Source organism: Microcebus murinus, chromosome 25 (genome assembly GCF_040939455.1).
Source record: "Microcebus murinus isolate Inina chromosome 25, M.murinus_Inina_mat1.0, whole genome shotgun sequence".
NCBI lineage: Eukaryota > Metazoa > Chordata > Mammalia > Primates > Cheirogaleidae > Microcebus > Microcebus murinus.
The window spans coordinates 5,073,572-5,091,192 of record NC_134128.1 but is presented as its reverse complement, the minus strand read 5'-3'; the positions used below and the strand labels follow the sequence as shown (position 1 = coordinate 5,091,192).

Genomic DNA, 17,621 nt, shown 5'->3' with positions numbered 1-17,621 from the left:
TATAAAAAGTACATAGCATCCAAATTATTTTTTCTTGGTGATTCAGAACTGAAAATCAATTATTTACTAATTCCAGACTATTTTAAAATTTAATATTTTATCATGAGATAAATCATAATGCCAAAGGGTATGAGATGGATATATAACTCTGTTATGTATATAAATTATATATTACATATGTATGTATACAAAATTATTCTTAATAACAGAAATACCCAGCGTAAATAGTAGAAAACTAACATCATCATTGAAGCTGCCTTTGTGTGCCTCTCTCCAGGATTCCCAACCCCACAAGGTATGTGTTAAACATCCTCTTCCTTCTCTATATAATTTTACCATGGATATGTATAAAGATATATGTAACCTTAAACAATACACATAGTTTTTACTAATTTATGAACTTTTATAATAGAATAAATCTGTATGGATTTTATTGAATTACTTTTTCTTGATATTAATTTTTAAAATTCATCCATGTGGATAAGTAAATTGCTATCATTCATTTTTGCTGCTTTATTTGTATATGAATATACCAAATTTGTTTGTCCATTCTACTGTTATTAAACATTTGGGTTGCATTGAGATTTGTGCTATTATCAACACTACTACTATGAACACTCCTAAAGATGGTTCCTGAATTTCTCTAGGACAGTGGTTCTCAAACTTCAGCACTGATAAATACATGAATTTCACCTTGAAGGCTCTTTATAATATAGACTGCTGAGCCCCATTCTCAGTTTCTGATTGAAGTAGATCTAGAATAGGACCTGAAAATTTATATTTCTAACTAAACAGTTCCAAGATGCTGATGGTCTAAGAATACCACTTTGAAAGCCACTGGTCTAGGATAGCAGTTTTCAAACTTTTTGGTCTGAGAGGTCACTCTTACAAATTAAAGAACCTTAAGAAACTTTTGGTTGTGTAGGTTACAGAAATTAAACTGATATATCTTTAAAATACACGAATACACAAGTACACACTGCATTAGCTGTCAAAGCAGTGACTTTATCATACATATGTCATGGAGCTTCTGAAAAATTCCATTCTCATTGTTAGAAGATAATGAGAATGAAAAAGGCAAATAATGAATATAGTTCTGACCTCAAAAACTCCATGAAAGGATCTTGGCAATCCCCAGGAGTCCCTTAACCATATTTTGAGAACTAGTTCTCTAGGGCAAATATCTGCAAATGAAACTGATAAATCCAGGGTAGGTACATGTTCATCTTGACTAGGTAACAACAAATTACTTTCCAAAGCAAATGTATCAACTAATAAAATCCCATCAGCAATGTACTTTCCTGTTACTGCACATCCTCACCAACACTGGTACTAGTGTACTTCTACATTTTTATCTATCTGGGGGATATAAAGTAGCATCTCATTGTGGTTTTAATGCTAATTTTCCTCATTATTAATTTAGGTTGAGGGCATTTTTTTCCACATGGACTTTCTACCAACAATTTCTTCTTTTTAGTTTTATTTATTTATGTTTAAGTAGAAATGGTGTCTTGCTATGTTGCCCAGGCTGCTCTTGAACTCCTGGTTTCAAGTGATCCTCCCACCTCAGGCTCCCAAGTAGGTGGGATTATAGGTGTGAGCCACCACACCCAGCCTCCCAACAATTTCTATTATTAGGGTCTTCTTTTTTATTACCTCCTTTCCCCCTTTCCCTTTGTGTATATATGCAATGTTTTGAAAAGATGTTGTTATACAGCTTTATTTCACTTAGCCTGAAACTCAGCTCTCATTAGTTAAAGCACCTAATTGTCCATTTCCATACAGATTACTGTTACTGTGTATTTCTAGGGTGAATGCTTTTTGTACTGGTATTTAAAATTCCTTACATGCTCAATCTAGTCATCCCCAACTTGAGGACGATTTAAATACATTTTATTGAGAAAACTGTTTTATGGCATTCTCACACGTAAGAAACTGTGCTCCACAGGAAAGCACCATAGCACCCCACAACACACATCATTTTCCTTTGCATTTTTCTCCTCCTATCCCTATCTTCACCCTGATCCTTTGTTGTACATACCAGGGAGTTCCAAATCAAGCTTCACTTCAGAGGGGAAGAAAACATTACACTATTAATTAAAATTTATTTTTAACTGTCACTGCCATAAATTATCCTAGAAAAATGTAAACAAACAACAAATAAAAACCATATTAAGTTGGTTATAAACCAAGCATGGAAGAAAAAGTTATATTTGTTTACTATGTAAGTTCAGAAGCCTTTCACCAAAAGAAATTAGTATATATTAGATTTAATACTTCAACGTTTGTATTATCACCTACAACTAATGACTATAAAAGCTAATAGTCTACTAGCTATAGAGGAGTTGATCACAAATTGTGCAAAGCAAGTTCAACGGCTCCAAAGGTTATGCAATCTCACCTATCACAGTGCTCACTGGGAGAAGTGGTGGCAGAGGTGGTGCTGGTGGAGCTCCAGAAGGAGGAGGGACAGAAATGTTTTCTAATAAAATAGTTTATAATTCAGGTCAGAGTGCAAGAAAGGAAAACTAAACATTCTGAAACAGCAAGAAAGCACAATGTATTGGAAAGGAGAAAAAAAAAGACACCCATATCTAAAGCATGTTCCAATGAGTAAAAATTCTAATATAATAGATAAAAAGGCCATTTAGTTCATACTTGCATTAACTATAAAATATACCTGTTTTTATTAGTTTTTTCTTTTTCAAAAATATGCTTGAAAAACTAAGAATTTTTTCCTAACATTTTTCATGAAACACACTTACTTTTAAAGTATACGTTATTTTTTTTTTTTTTTTTTTGAGACAGAATCTCGCTTTGTTGCCCAGGCTAGAGTGAGTGCTATGGCGTCAGCCTAGCTCACAGTAACCTCAAACTCTTGGGCTCAAGTATCCTCCTGACTCAGCCTCCCGAGTAGCTGGGACTACAGGCATGCGCCACCATGCCCAGATAATTTTTTCTATATATTATTTGGTCAATTAATTTCTATTTATAGTAGAGACAGGGTCTCGCTCTTGCTCAGGCTGGTTTCAAACTCCTGACCTCGAGCAATCCGCTTGCCTCAGCCTCCCAGAGTGCTAGGATTACAGGCGTGAGCCACCGCACCCGGCCTTAAAGTATATATTTTTAATACTAGAGTCTCCAGTTACAAAAATATCAAGTGACTAATTTAGTTCTTTCCAAAGGATTTCTTAAATTTTTATACTCTAAAAAGTGAATGAACTTTTCCTATTGTATTTCCTTAAAACATGTATTGAATATCATACATAAATGTAGTAAAGTCACAGAACATGCCAACACCAAAGTTGAGATACTATAGATACTGATTCTTTGATTGCAGTATCATACAATATTGGTTTGCTTTTGAAATAATAAATGTCATTCCTGACTAGTGCTCAAGGAAAATACAACTGGCCCTCCATATCCATGGGTTCCACATCCCTGGATTCAACCAACTGCAAACTGAATATATTCAGGGGGAAAAAAGTGGATGGTCTGTTCATCTATACTGAATATGTATAGGCTTATTTTGGTTTTTTTTTAGTCATTATTCCCTAAACAATACAGTATTGGGTATTTCAAGTAATCTAGAGATGATTTAAAGTATACAGAATGATGTGCATATGTGAATACTATACCATTTTATATAAGGTACTTTAGTGTCCTCAGATTTTGGTATCCACTGGGGACTCCTAAAACCAATCCCCCATGGGTACTGAAGGATGACTATTTCTAAAGCAAAATAGCCAAAAAGTTATTTAACAAAGCTATTTAATATGTACTATATATAAGGAGAAAGAGTTGATAAAATCCTAAAGACTGTGAAGACCAATCTAAAAATATGGCTAAATTTGTTATTAGCTATCAAGCAATCACAAATCTAATAATTTTATCCAATATGACTATATTATTTCAGCCTTCCATGACAAAGCTCATGAATATAACCACATATTAAACATAGATCACTAAAAATACCTGGTCCAATGGTGGGTGGTGAAGGTGTAGGCACAGCAATGGGAATGCCAATACTACTGCTTCCACTGTTTTCTCGACTTCCACTCCCTCCACTACTTCCACTGCAAAGAAAAGAAAAAACTGTGAAAAAAGCAATTCTAGAGACTTAAAAAATTTCCAATAATCAACCTAAGGCTGAGGCGGGCGGATTGCTCAAGGTCAGGAGTTCGAAACCAGCCTGAGCAAGAGTGAGACCCTGTCTCTACTATAAATAAATTAATTGGCCAACTAATATATATAGAAAAAATTAGCCGGGCATGGTGGCGCATGCCTGTAGTCCCAGCTACTCGGGAGGCTGAGGTAGGAGGATCCCAGGAGTTTGAGGTTGTTGTGAGCTAGGCTGACGCCACGGCACTCACTCTAGCCTGGGCAACAAAGCGAGACTCTGTCTCAAAAAAAAAAAAAAGGCCGGGCGCGGTGGCTCACGCCTGTAATCCTAGCTCTCTGGGAGGCCGAGGCGGGCGGATTGCTCGAGGTCAGGAGTTCAAAACCAGCCTGAGCAAGAGCGAGACCCCGTCTCTACTATAAATAGAAAGAAATTAATTGGCCAACTAATATATATACAAAAAATTAGCCGGGCATGGTGGTGCATGCCTGTAGTCCCAGCTACTTGGGAGGCTGAGGCAGGAGGATTGCTTGAGCCAGGAGTCTGAGGTTGCTGTGAGCTAGGCTGACGCCATGGCACTCACTCTAGCCTGGGCAACAAAGTGAGACTCTGTCTCAAAAAAAAAAAAAAAAAAAAGAAGAAGAAGAAGAAGAAGAAGAAATCAACCTAAGGCCACTAAATATTCCTCGATATCCATAGGAGATTGGTCCTAAGACCCCCACACATACCAAAATCCATGGATGCTCAAAGTCCTATAGTCAGCTCTGAAGAACCAACAGAAACAAAAAGTTGGTCCTCTGTGTACACAGGTTCCACATTCTAGAAACACTGTATTTTTGACTCACAGATGGTCGAATCTGCAAATGTGGAATCTGAGGGTGTAGAAACTAGGGAGGGCTACACATGTGGCCAAAAATTTGTTAAACTGTTCATTATAACTCTTAATCCTACTACTTGAAGTGGTTCTTGTGTTTCACTCTACTTCTCAACCTATATCTATATATATAAAACAGTACTCAGAACTATTTCTATTGAGAAATTTATGACCAACAAAATCTTATAGTACAGTGAGTCAACAAGTGTTTATTCAAAACCTGATACGAAGAGCAGTGAACACTGCAAACAGGAACCACATTGTCATTGAGCTCACAGTCATGCATGGGAAAACAGACATTAAAAAATAGTGTGATGGATACTACAAAAGAATGTACAGATACTATGGAAATAAGTAAAAAGGGTAACAACTCTAGCCAGAGATTAATATGAAAATTTCCACTTATCTCAGAGAAAGGTGATAAAACAGGGAAATTTCATATACAATGAGCATAACAACAAAGACAGTAGTGAAGTTTCAGTGAGATATTCTGAAATAGTTGCTACTAATAAACTCTAACCAACTCCCTAGTATTTTACTTCTTATTAGCTGTAAGGATCAGTAGATCCTTTTAGCTTTAAGACCTGACACTTTCTAGTTGTTTTTAGAAAGGAGTATGATCTTGCATCATCCAAGTGTTCTTAGTAATATGTGCACACATGTATATGTGTGAAAACATATATACGTGCACATGTAGCCTTAAGCTCCATATTATATTTTGAAATCAACATCATTTGCTCAATAAGCCCAGAAACTCAATAGGTCAAAGATTTGAGATGCCTGGATAAGACTTTTTTCTTCTTCCCCAATATGACCATTCTATAATTAGATTATCACATGTTAATGAAAGAGAAAAAATCCATTTTGTATGACAAAAGTAGCTTAGATGTGAAGGCCTCCCTAACTCCCTTAAGCCAGGTAAATATTCAGCTATGGGTCATCACTGCATCATAGACATGAATATTTTAGCACTTATTCTTATCTACAATTTTGGCTTACATACCTCTTCACTACCATAGGAGTTGACAAATTATGGCCTGTGGGCTAAAGCGGGTCCACTGCCTGTTTTTTACGACCTGTGAGCTAAGACCATTTTTTACATTTTTAAATAGAAAAATAAATCAAAAGGGGAATAATAATTTGTAACACATTAAAATTATTATATTATAAATAAAGTTTTACTGGAACACAGCAATGTTCTTTCATTTACATATTGTCTATGCCTGCTTTTTATGCTACAATGACAGAATTGAGTTATTGCAACAGAAACCATATGGCCTGCAAATCCTAAAATGATGACAATCTGTCCCTTTAGAGGAATAAGTTTGTTGATCCTTGCTCTAACAGGATGAGAAAAAGAAAAAAAGATTGAAAAAAAGAATGACACCTTATTGGTATATGCCCAATATCTAATGAAGTTAACTCTTAAGAACTGGTTGTTATATGTGATTAAACAATTACTACTTCCACTATAGAGAAAACCATACTTTGATCCAATAATTCAATAATAATAAACATAAAAAGAGAACAATTTGGGTCCTCATTGAACCTGAGCTGATGTAGTATCTGTAGATATCAACTATTTATTTACATAAATACCAAGTACCTAGCATCTCACAGCTTGATAGACCCCACTTAGTTGAATTCCCAAAAATAATTTTGCTAAGTTATCTGTAATTTACCAACCTAAAAGGCAAAGAGATGCTCCTTGCTCAAGTTATTAGGAAATAAAACTGAATAATAAAACAAACTAATTTATATAATAAACTTACCTGACTTTATAAAAGTGCTCAAAAACTAAACTGGCGACTTTTGGGTGGAAGAAGGTAGAGACAATAATTGAGAAAGAGGATGAGGAGGGGGCACTTCTGAGTTGCTAGTAATGTTCTGTTTTCCAATCCAGGAGAGGGTTACATGAGTGTATACTGTCCATCAAGCTGTATTTACTTAACAAAGCATATACTTTTCTGAATATATGTTATGCTGCATATGAAGTTTTTTAAGAACCCACTAGGTATTTGATTTTTAGAACATTTAAAAATAATATACATAACAACATATTCCAGTGTATCAATCTAAATTATTCCTCTGACTTAAGCTAAATCTTTTCTCCAATCTCTTAAAGTTTAAATCATATTGTATAATTTTTACAGTATTTAACCTTTCCTCCAAAAATATTTAAGAGTGGCTGTCTTACCCTTTTTTAAAACACTGTTTAAAACAACATTCTTTCACCTTGAATCAAATAAATATGTCTGTATCTCTGTCAAAAGGAGGAAATACTAACAATCTTAACAAAATCTAAAAAAACAGAAGTAAAGACACAAATTTACAGAAACATATGCAATATTATTACCTCCAACTTTTACATTTGGTATCAGCATTAAAGTAGTACTTCACCTATGCTCAGCACCTTTGTAGGAGTTTGTCACCAGTCAATAACACCCACTCTCAGATATTCAAATGTTCAACCTGAAGATTTACCTGTGTGTCCTTGGTCTCTGATTTAAAGAAGCTGTCCTGCCTGGACTATGCTGACTTCCCAGCCTAGCAGGACTCGTCATGTAGTCATTAGGAACTGTTGGGGGTTTAACAGGTTCCAGGGTTTTATACGGAGTATTCCGTCTAAAGAAACATAGTAGAGAAAGGAATAAGAAAGATAAAATAGTATTTCCCCCCCAAATTTGTGACTGTCCCTGTGTGATCGAGTGTAACAATTTTTTTAAATTTTTAATAGTTTGTAATTTTTAAAAATATTCTAAATTGGGTATATTAATTTAGTTACTTTAACACAAAAAGGAAAATTTGTTACCTTTTCTTAGGAAAAACATAGCAAAGGGTATTTAAAGTTCTAACCTCATTTCTAAAAATAATGGCTATAATTTTTTAAATGCTCAATGTCAAACTTTGAAATGTACATTACCAGCTCAGTTGCCCATAAGCCACTGTCCTTTACACAGAGAACTAAATTTATTTACGTACGTAGCTACAACTTTTTTTTCCCTATGTCAATATGGAAATAAATGGAGAAATACTCTGATCTAGGATCAGAATGTAATGCCATTATATTCTCAATGATTATCACTTATCTGTTTAATAATTTCATTTTTTTCCAAAGGCAGAGGTTTTAAAGAATGAAAACAGAAACTAAGATCCTCTGAAAAAGTTGATTGTTCTATAATCCCTCCACGAAAAACAAGAAATCTAATATAGTATTTCCTGTGTTAAGGTGAACAATCTTAAAGAAATGTAATGTCTTGCCAAGTATTCAGTATATTTAGTAATTAAGAATCAGGAAGGAAGAGGCCACCAACTTTCTACTTCTCTATTTGGCCTTCCCATAAAGCTACTCTAGTATGAAGGGGCCTAAGGCTGCCAGCAGAAGCACAGTTAAAAGTACTTCAAGTAAAGAGTCTCTAAGCACAGGTGCCACATAATAGGAGAAACAGAAAAGCCGCAGGCAACCAAGCCAAAGTACATAAAGTAGACCACTTGTTCAAAGTTCTGTAATATAAATATTGTAAATACATGTGAAGGCACCATACATAATCCTCTGGTCATTCATTCCATCTAAAACAAACTTAAGTCAGATTTATAGTTAAAGTAATTAGAAGACAAAAAAATAAATAATGCCATTAACACATATACAAATCTTTTCTCATACAGACTTCTACAGAGGCTATTATACAGCAGGCAGATTCATTTTGGATTTGGTTCAGGGAACTAAGAGTTAAAATGAATTTGTAGCAGGTAGTGTCACATAGAGAGGGTCCCATGGCAAGGATCCATACATTTGACTTAAGGTATTTCCTTAAGTCAAAGAAATACCTTTCCTTTAAGCATATGAATTCTTTTCTAAAATGTAGTTGAATTCTTACCCCAATGTTCCCCGGCCTGACATGGGAGGACTCGGTGGTTTCTGAGTAGGAGGATTTGTTCTCGACAGTGTGCCAGTTCTTGCAGGCTGGTTATTTCCATGCTAAAATGTGGAAAGAAACGCTTTTATTTTTATATCAAATTGTTCTCCTGGTGTTTTAACACCATGTATTATTATTTTTTTAATATCAGAATGTGAAGTAAGGATTCCCAGACAGTTTTAATAAGACTTTGGTACTATATTTTAAAAAGTCAAGGAACCACTTGCACTTGTTTTTTCCTATTATTTTGTGCCATTCCCATCAATTTATGGCCCAATACAGGTGAGATTATTGCATTTCATACATTAGTTCATTGCAAAGCATATTCATGGAGATCAAACTTATCTGCATCAAACACTGTGTTTCCTAACAATTTTGAAATGGGTGCATAAATATAAACTATAGATTTCACCATCAATTTACTAAAATATCCATCTGAAAAATCATCTGTATCCTAACAATTCAGTAACAAAGTCACATATGATGTCTGGGAAACCTCCTAATTGTAAGTCAATGAAAGCAAGGCAACTATCAAAAAATGAGCAAAGCAATAAATGTTAGCAAAATTAATGTTCCTATATAAATGCAGATGTCAATATATCTTTGATATATTAACACAGCCAAGCTAAATGTTGCTGATTTGAACTGAATTTGAGTATATTTAATTTACGTAAATCCTACAGGGGAAAGCAGACAGACATAAGAAGAGTTTTCACATTTTAGTGGCTCTGCAGCCTCTATCAATATAGAGGGAATACTGTGGATCAAATAAGTAACGTCTCTTACCTTGGCTTTTAGCCACTTTACGTTGGCAAAAAAAGGGGGGGAAAAGGTAGAAATTAATGCTAGATAAGTTATATCTGATAGGACAGGTTTACATTTACAGTTATTCAATTCATGTTAATAAGCTTTTATCCAGCCACATTTCAAATATTTCATACAGAAAAAGATATCCATAAGTACTGGGCAAATATTCATACGTTTTATGTATTTTTCAAAAGAAATATATTCATAAGGAAACCACCACTTATTTATATGCCAATCTCGTGCAGGCCCAATAATTTCTTAGGTCAGTATTTTATCCTATGTAACTAATCCAACTGAATCATAGATGAAAAAAAATTCTGTAATTTAACTATAAACACCATAACGCATTAGATATAAAGCTATTTTAACACATCAATGTACAACACCTGAGACTTTACTGGATAATGAATGCCCAAGTATGAGTATTCATTACTTGAATTGTAGTATAGTATTTTAAAAAGTGGTAAACTTCAAATGTTAAAATTCAAAATCACAGGTTGCTTCCAAACTAAAAAAAAGGAACTTAGCGCCTTGGTATTTAAAAACAAAATCACCATACCCAGTAATCGCTTAGCCAGATTCTAACTAAGGAATAAAAAAACAGGGTCTGGAAAACCCTCTCATTTCTATTAATACCTTATGAACCCAAATCTTGAGCAGGCCAACACTAGTAGGAAGGTATAGATAGCTTTAGTTCTAAGTTTTCTCCTGAACCGATTTAGTCAAAATTCAAAATTGAAAAAAGCTACTTTGATCCTAAAGGCTACTCCTACAAAAGGTGACTAGCTTACACACATGAAACAATGATCGCAGTCCTAAAGCTTCACTACTGGTACTATGCCATTGAGAAAAAATATCTTAGTCAAAGTTCTTGTAGGGTGACAAAGAAAAAAAAAAGAAAAACATTTTAAAAAATGTATAAATTTTTAAAAATTATAATAAAAAAAAGAAAAAATATCTTCAGGTTTTAGTTTAAGTTTTTTTAGATTTTCTGAGTTTTAAGTTCTTTCCATAACATCTGCCAGTCTCAATAAGTATGTGCCATTTTTCAGGCAATATTAAGGAAAATCATCCAAAGGAGGAATTTACATTCTCTTGAATACATTCTCATTTATGGAAACTGTGCCAGAAATTTAGTATTCTTGAATGTATGTTTAAAATGATATTGCTCACTTTTATCCAGAAACAACATCTGGAACTCTACCTCACCACTACATTTCACCCTTGATTTAGAAAATTGAATTTGACTAACACTAGAATCCTTGAAGATAAAATATACTAATGTATATATTATCATTTTATATGTATTATAGTATATATATACTTCAGTATATGCATATCCTAATGTATATCTTATCTTATAATGTGTATACATAATACACTAAATACTATCCTAAAATAATCAAGAAAATATTCTAAATATGCCCACCCATCTTCCCTCATTTGTTGTTTAACATGAACAATAAACAAAAACAGTAGCATCCAAGCATAAGCTGGTGCCAAATGAAAGCATAAAAAGAGAATTAGATTGGGAGTGAAATTTTTAGTTGAACTCTGCACTATTATGCAATGATAAAACCTTTAACTTCCTGTGGAGCTCAGCCTCCTCTATTAAGTGTGCTTATGGATGCAGATGAGTTGGGGTTGAGGAGTGTTGGTAGAAAATCATCTCTATATTTTACAGCTCAAAATATTATAATTGCTAGAAACCTATAAAACTTTTCCACTTAAATGTCCTCAAAATATATCTAAAACAAGAATTATTTTTATTTCCTTAATATCTCATTTCATTTCCTTAACATTTATATTTATAAAAGAGTAATTTTACCATTTGCCTGGAATCTTAGGTTAAAAACAAAAGAATTCTCTTTGATTCTTCCTTATATTCTAAGTAGGGTAGGGTAGGTAGTACCATAGGTACTATAAGGCCAATTCTTTCCTTGAAATAATTCTTACTCCTCTGTTTAATAAAGTTAAAACTTTTTAAAAAACATCATTGCTATGTAAATATTATAAAACTTTAGTGTCTACACTGTTAAAACAAATTAATTGGGAGACCATTAAAGTTAATAAGACTCTGATGTTCTGGTTCCTACATGAGTAAACCAAAATTAAACTCAGAGTAACTTAATCAATGAGAAACTGCCACTAACCTAACTAGGGACTTTACTAATCAGAAACCATCAATTAACGTCTAACCAATCAAATATTTTCTCTGTCTGGTTTCCCTGTACTTTCCCTAATGTCCCCTCTGGTATGGAGCTGCCCAATTCATGAATCACTGTCTGCTCAAATAAACTCTAAAAAATTTTAATGTGCTTAAGTTTATCTTTTAACATCACTAATAAAATATCACCTGGTCTTTTGAAGCTTAAGAACAAGCACATAAACACATACTAATATACACTAGTCCTTTGGTATCCATGAAGGATTGGTTCTAGGACACTTGTGGATAGCAAAATCCAAGGATGCTCAAGTCCCTTAAATAAAATGGCACAGTATTTGCATGTAACTAACCTAGGTATATCCTCCTGTATATTTTAAATCACCTCTAAATTATTTCTAATACCTAATACAATGTAAATGCTATGTAAAAGCTGTTATACTATATTTTTTTACTTATTTTATATTGCTGTATTTGTCATTTTTAAATTTTTTTCCAGATATGTTTGATCCAGGGTTGGTTGAATCCACAGATGGGGAACCCAGAGCTCCAGTGGGCTGACTATATATGCAAAGTCCTTTGCAGATTATGAATCAGGCTATAATAGTGTTAACTGTTATTACTGTGCATCAAAAATAAACTTAAACTTCTCTGCTACATATCCAAGCCTTCCCTACTCTAGCTTACTCTAAAACTTGTGCTCACTTATAAAGATCTTTCATTCTCCTTTATAAATATGTTCTGATATTAATAGTTTCTCTATGCCGGGATCTTATCCATATCTTACACTGTTTCAAAAAATCAAACCAGACTTACCTTAGCATATTTTTTCCATATTTTTAATTCCTACTAAACTTAGGTGTGCTGTACATTTCATAGTACAAAATGCATTAACACAATAAATATTGTTTAAATGAAACCTAGCTATATCAAATACAAACACCAAAACACTAAAATCTATATCACAAAATAAGAAAATATGATGGACTATTAATCTTGGAGTGTGGAAACCTTAAGCATAAAACCTAGTAGTTATAAGAAAAATATTAATATATTTACATGAAATTTTTTAAACTTTGTATGTATTTTTTAAAATACCAAAACATCAAAGTCAAAAGCCAAACAGCAATATGAGGAAATACTATCTGTTAATAAATGAAGGACTAATTTCCTTTAAAAAGGACTCTTACAAATAAGACAAAACAAACTTCTAAATGGAAAAGTAGGCAAAGGAAAAAAAAATAATTCTAAAGCTATAAGTAGTGTCTCCCAACATTTAAAATACCAAATTTTAAATAAATTTAAACGTCTCCTTCTAATAGTTTTGGCCCTGGCATTTGTTCAGACTGAAATTCCTATCCACATGCATCTCTATGATCCTCTAGAAATATTTAAGCCAACAATGATACTTTAGAGAAATCATAAAACTAAGGCAATAAAACAGCAATAAGCCTACTAGGGAAAAAATAATTGTGTGTTTATGTGTCATATGTATTTGTAAATCACAGAAACAAAATATAGACAAATATGCCACATATTAGCTTCTAAAATATATTGTTCTCACAGACAACCTACTCTCCTACCCCTAGCCAAAAAAATATTTTAACATAGCCTGCACAACAATGCGAAGGAACTTAATGTAAGAGAACTATACATTTAAATATAGTTAAATAGTACATTTTATTAAATGTTATATTTTATCACAATAAAAATTTAAAAGCGGGCCGGGTGCAGTGGCTCACACCTATAATCCTAGCACTCTGGGAGGCCAAGGCGGGAGGATCGCTCAAGGTCAGGAGTTCAAAACCAGCTTGAACAAGAGTGAGACCCCGTCTCTACTAAAAATACAAAGAAATTAATTGGCCAACTAAAAAGTTATCCGGGCACGGTGGCACATGCCTGTAGTTCCAGCTACTTGGGAGGCTGAGGCAGAAAGATCACTTGAGCCCAGGAGTTTGAGACTGCTGTGAGCTAGGCTGACGCCACGGCACTCTAGCCTAGGCAACAGAGGGAGACCCTGTCTCAAAAAAATTAAAAAACAAAACAGGCCAGGCGTGGTGGCTCACGCCTGTAATCCTAGCACTTTGGGAGGCCGAGGCGGGCAGATTGCTCGAGGTCAGGAGTTGCAAACCAGCCTGAGCAAGAGCGAGACCCCGTCTCTACTATAAATAGAAAGAAATTAATTAGCCAACTAATATATATAGAAAAATTAGCCGGGCATGGTGGTGCATGCCTGTAGTCCCAGCTACTTGGGAGACTGAGGCAGTAGGATTGTTTGAAACCAGGAGTTTGAGGTTGCTGTGAGCTAGGCTGACGACACGGCACTCACTCTAGCCTGGGCAACAAAGCAAGACTGTCTCAAAAAAAAAAAAAAAAAAACCAAACAACAAAAAAACACCCTTTCTCTAATGTATCCATATTATGATTAGAAAGTAAATTGTCAAAATTCACCTCCATATACTTTCAGCATATATTATGTTCTGTATATACTTTAGCTAAAACCTCCCTGTAAAATTTTCATTCATCTTATTCTCAGCTAGGTACTACGTCTTAAATTGTTATACACAATTATTAGGAGAAGAATGATATAATGAAGGATATACACTTCTAAGGTAATGACAGAATTTTTTAAATGATTTTGTGTTGTTTCAATAGGAAGAAAAATCAAGATGGGGCAAAAGGGGGAGACATGAGCAAGTGTGTATGTGTGCATGTGTATAGAGGTACATGTATATGCATGCACATATATATATTTTTTAACCCCAAGATGGGTAATAACATAAAAGACACTTTTCCCAGACTCTCAAAACTCAAATCTCGTAGATCAATCCAGTATAAAATACCTTAAATTAAAATTGAATTTAAACTCCTATACAACCCTAGCCATACCCCTGGATAAAATACAAGAAAGAAACTGTAGTCTCCACTATATTTCCAAAGTCTTTCAACTTTATATATAACTTCCAATCATGAAAGTGAAGGGGAGATTCCAACAGTCTCAGAGAAAAGTTGAATAAAGGTCAATGTTGTCAGCTATCCTCCTCTCTCGACTGGGAAGCCCAAAAAATCCAGAATCCAACATACATAGCAATAGTACTGGGTCACATCAATCTGCTAGGAAAAGCTTCATGATTCTAGCCTACTCCTTTAAGATTATTATAAAATATTCTGAAGACCAGAAACAAAATTAAATAATGGTCCTCTTGGAAAGGGATAACTACATTTAAAAGGAACAGTTTATCCTGAACACAGATGGCTAAAGAATTTAGGTCATTCCAGATGCTTGCAAAATGACCCATGAATACCAAAAAATTGACAGAATACAGGTATACTTCAAGATGAGCTAATTTTGCCATGCTTAGAAATGGACATGGGCAATTAATAATCTCTCTCCTAAAAGGGAGATTTTTTTTTTTAATTGTGGGATTTACACAAAATTGTGTATTTACACAAAAGAAAATTACATACGATTTTCATTTTTTATAAGTTGTAATTCAATCCATATATAAACATAGATATAAAAATATTATATATATACATATTTAGAAATAAAAGTGTAAGGATTTTTTTTTTTTTTTTTTTTTTTTTGAGACAGAGTCTCGCTTTGTTGTCCAGGCTAGAGTGAGTGCCGTGGCGTCAGCCTAGCTCACAGCAACCTCAAACTCCTGGGCTCCAGTGATCCTTCTGCCTCAGCCTCCCGAGTAGCTGGGACTACAGGCATGCGCCACTATGCCCGGCTAATTTTATATATATATATATCAGTTGGCCAATTAATTTCTTTCTATTTATAGTAGAGACGGGGTCTCGCTCTTGCTCAGGCTGGTTTCGAACTCCTGACCTTGAGCAATCCGCCCGCCTCGGCCTCCCAAGAGCTAGGATTACAGGCGTGAGCCACAGCGCCCGGCCAAGTGTAAGGATTTATAAATTATTTTCTAGACCAATTCTGGAAAGCACATAGATTGTTATTTTTAAATATTTATTCAGTAGTGAAAGTGAGACATGCCATTCACAACACGACCTTACAAATAATAGTCTAGGATTTAAATGGTTTATTTAATGAATAACTATTTTTAAGTTTTAATAACTTTTTTTTTTTTTTTTTTGAGACAGAGTCTCAGTGTATTGCCTGGGCTAGAGTGTCATGGCGTCAGCCTAGCTCACAGCAACCTCAAACTCCTGAGCTCAAGCGATCCTCCTGCCTCAGCCTACTGAGTAGCTGAGACTACAGGTGTGCACCATTGTGCCTGGTTAATTTTTTTTTCTTCTATTTTTAGTTGTCCAGCTAATTTCTTTCTATTTTCAGTAGAGACGGGGTCTTGCTCTTGCTGAGGCTGGTCTCGAACTCCTGATTTCAAGCAATCCTCCTGCCTCAAGCCTCCCAGAGTGCTGGGATTACCACCACTCCCAGCCAATAACTTTTTGAATATAGCCGATTCTGTAGGTAAAAGTCTGCCCCAAGCTTAGTAAATACATAACTAATGTTAAATATTTTATGAAAATTATTATGCTAGTTACTAGCTAAAGAGAATCTATTAAGAAAATTATCACATTTCCTATCTAAAATATTTATTGGATATACAAATTAGCTCGTTAATGTAATATAAAATGTTTACCTTGACACCATGGCCCACATCATCCAGAACTGTGTAGTCAATAGGTTTCCGAATATACCTTACAGGGCGTTCCATATTTGCAGGTGCTATTATTTTGTGAGTTCTTGATGTATTCTTATTTGTTGTCAGAATACCAATCTCTCTTCGAGCCACTTTCTCTTTATGAATATCCACAGTCTGTATTTTAAATTTGAACAAAACAAGAAATTATTTGACATGGTAAATCATATATATGAGGTCCATAAATATTGGACCATAGGACTGTACTAAATGTCTCTTTTCTAGTGAATACCTTATCTTTCTCTTTAAAATTAAGGAAATTATACAAAACTAAAAGCAGGAAATATTTAAAGGTGATTAAAAGCACCAAATCATTTAATGGATCTGATTCTAAAACAATTCTGAGGAAAGCAGGGGTTTTTGTCCCTAAAGACTTGCTATGTGTATAGAAGGGGAAAGAAGTCCTGTTCCAAGTAGCTTACACTTTATTTAATGGGGATGCAGATAAAAAACAATCAGTAATTATCACACAATGAGGTCATTGCTGTAATGACACATGCACAGCTTATTTGAAATTACTATAAAGGTGCTGAGAGCAAGACACCTAACTAGGTTGAAAAGAGTTCACCTGAAGGATTTACAGAGTAGGTAGGTTTTAAATGATGAATAGGAGTATAAGAGGCAGATATGGAAATTATTAAAGGCAGAAAGAACAATGTGCTACAGACAAAAGTATAGAATTATAAATTGTCAACTGTCAATAAGCAGCCTAGAAACTTGTTTGGTGCAGCCTACCTACTACCAGCCTACGAGGCTTTCTGTAAAAATATATTTTATTTAGTTGTCGACATTTAAAAACTGGATGGGTCAGCACATAAGAAATAAATACAAAACTGTTCAACAACTTAAAACTTTGTCCTAATAGTAATGCAGAATGGATGACAAATTTAAATTGGGTGACATGATCATATGTGCATTTTAAGAAGACCCCTCTAAACAGTTGTGTTGAGGCTAGAAAGAACAAAACTATAGGCAGTGAAACAAGCTAGGAGACAATTATGGTAGTCCAGGTAAGAAAAGGCCAGGATCTAAACTGAACTGAAGCAGCAAAAAGAAAGGAAAAAAG

General features: G+C 34.3%; 2 protein-coding genes across 14 annotated transcripts in view; both read right to left on the bottom strand.

The window, feature by feature from the left end:
* Positions 1 to 17,621, bottom strand: part of ABI1 (abl interactor 1) — a 107,075-nt gene that overhangs the window by 15,578 nt on the left and 73,876 nt on the right. For 5 of the 13 annotated variants that reach the window (XM_012777323.2, XM_012777322.2, XM_012777328.2 and 2 more), the window contains exons 3-7: positions 16,496 to 16,672; positions 9,698 to 9,712; positions 8,873 to 8,973; positions 7,479 to 7,619; positions 3,976 to 4,076 (exon numbers count right to left, since the gene is read on the bottom strand). In XM_012777323.2, coding sequence (XP_012632777.1) covers positions 3,976 to 4,076; positions 7,479 to 7,619; positions 8,873 to 8,973; positions 9,698 to 9,712; positions 16,496 to 16,672 — 535 coding nt within the window. Of the gene's footprint in view, positions 1 to 2,401; positions 2,483 to 3,975; positions 4,077 to 7,478; positions 7,620 to 8,872; positions 8,974 to 9,697; positions 9,713 to 16,495; positions 16,673 to 17,621 lie in introns of all 13 variants that reach the window. The other 8 variants (XM_012777326.2, XM_012777325.2, XM_012777330.2 and 5 more) reach the window with 3 other exon arrangements.
* The window catches only part of LOC105878114 (protein nucleotidyltransferase YdiU-like), a 168,301-nt gene that overhangs the window by 87,500 nt on the left and 63,180 nt on the right, over positions 1 to 17,621 (bottom strand). The window lies entirely within an intron of this gene.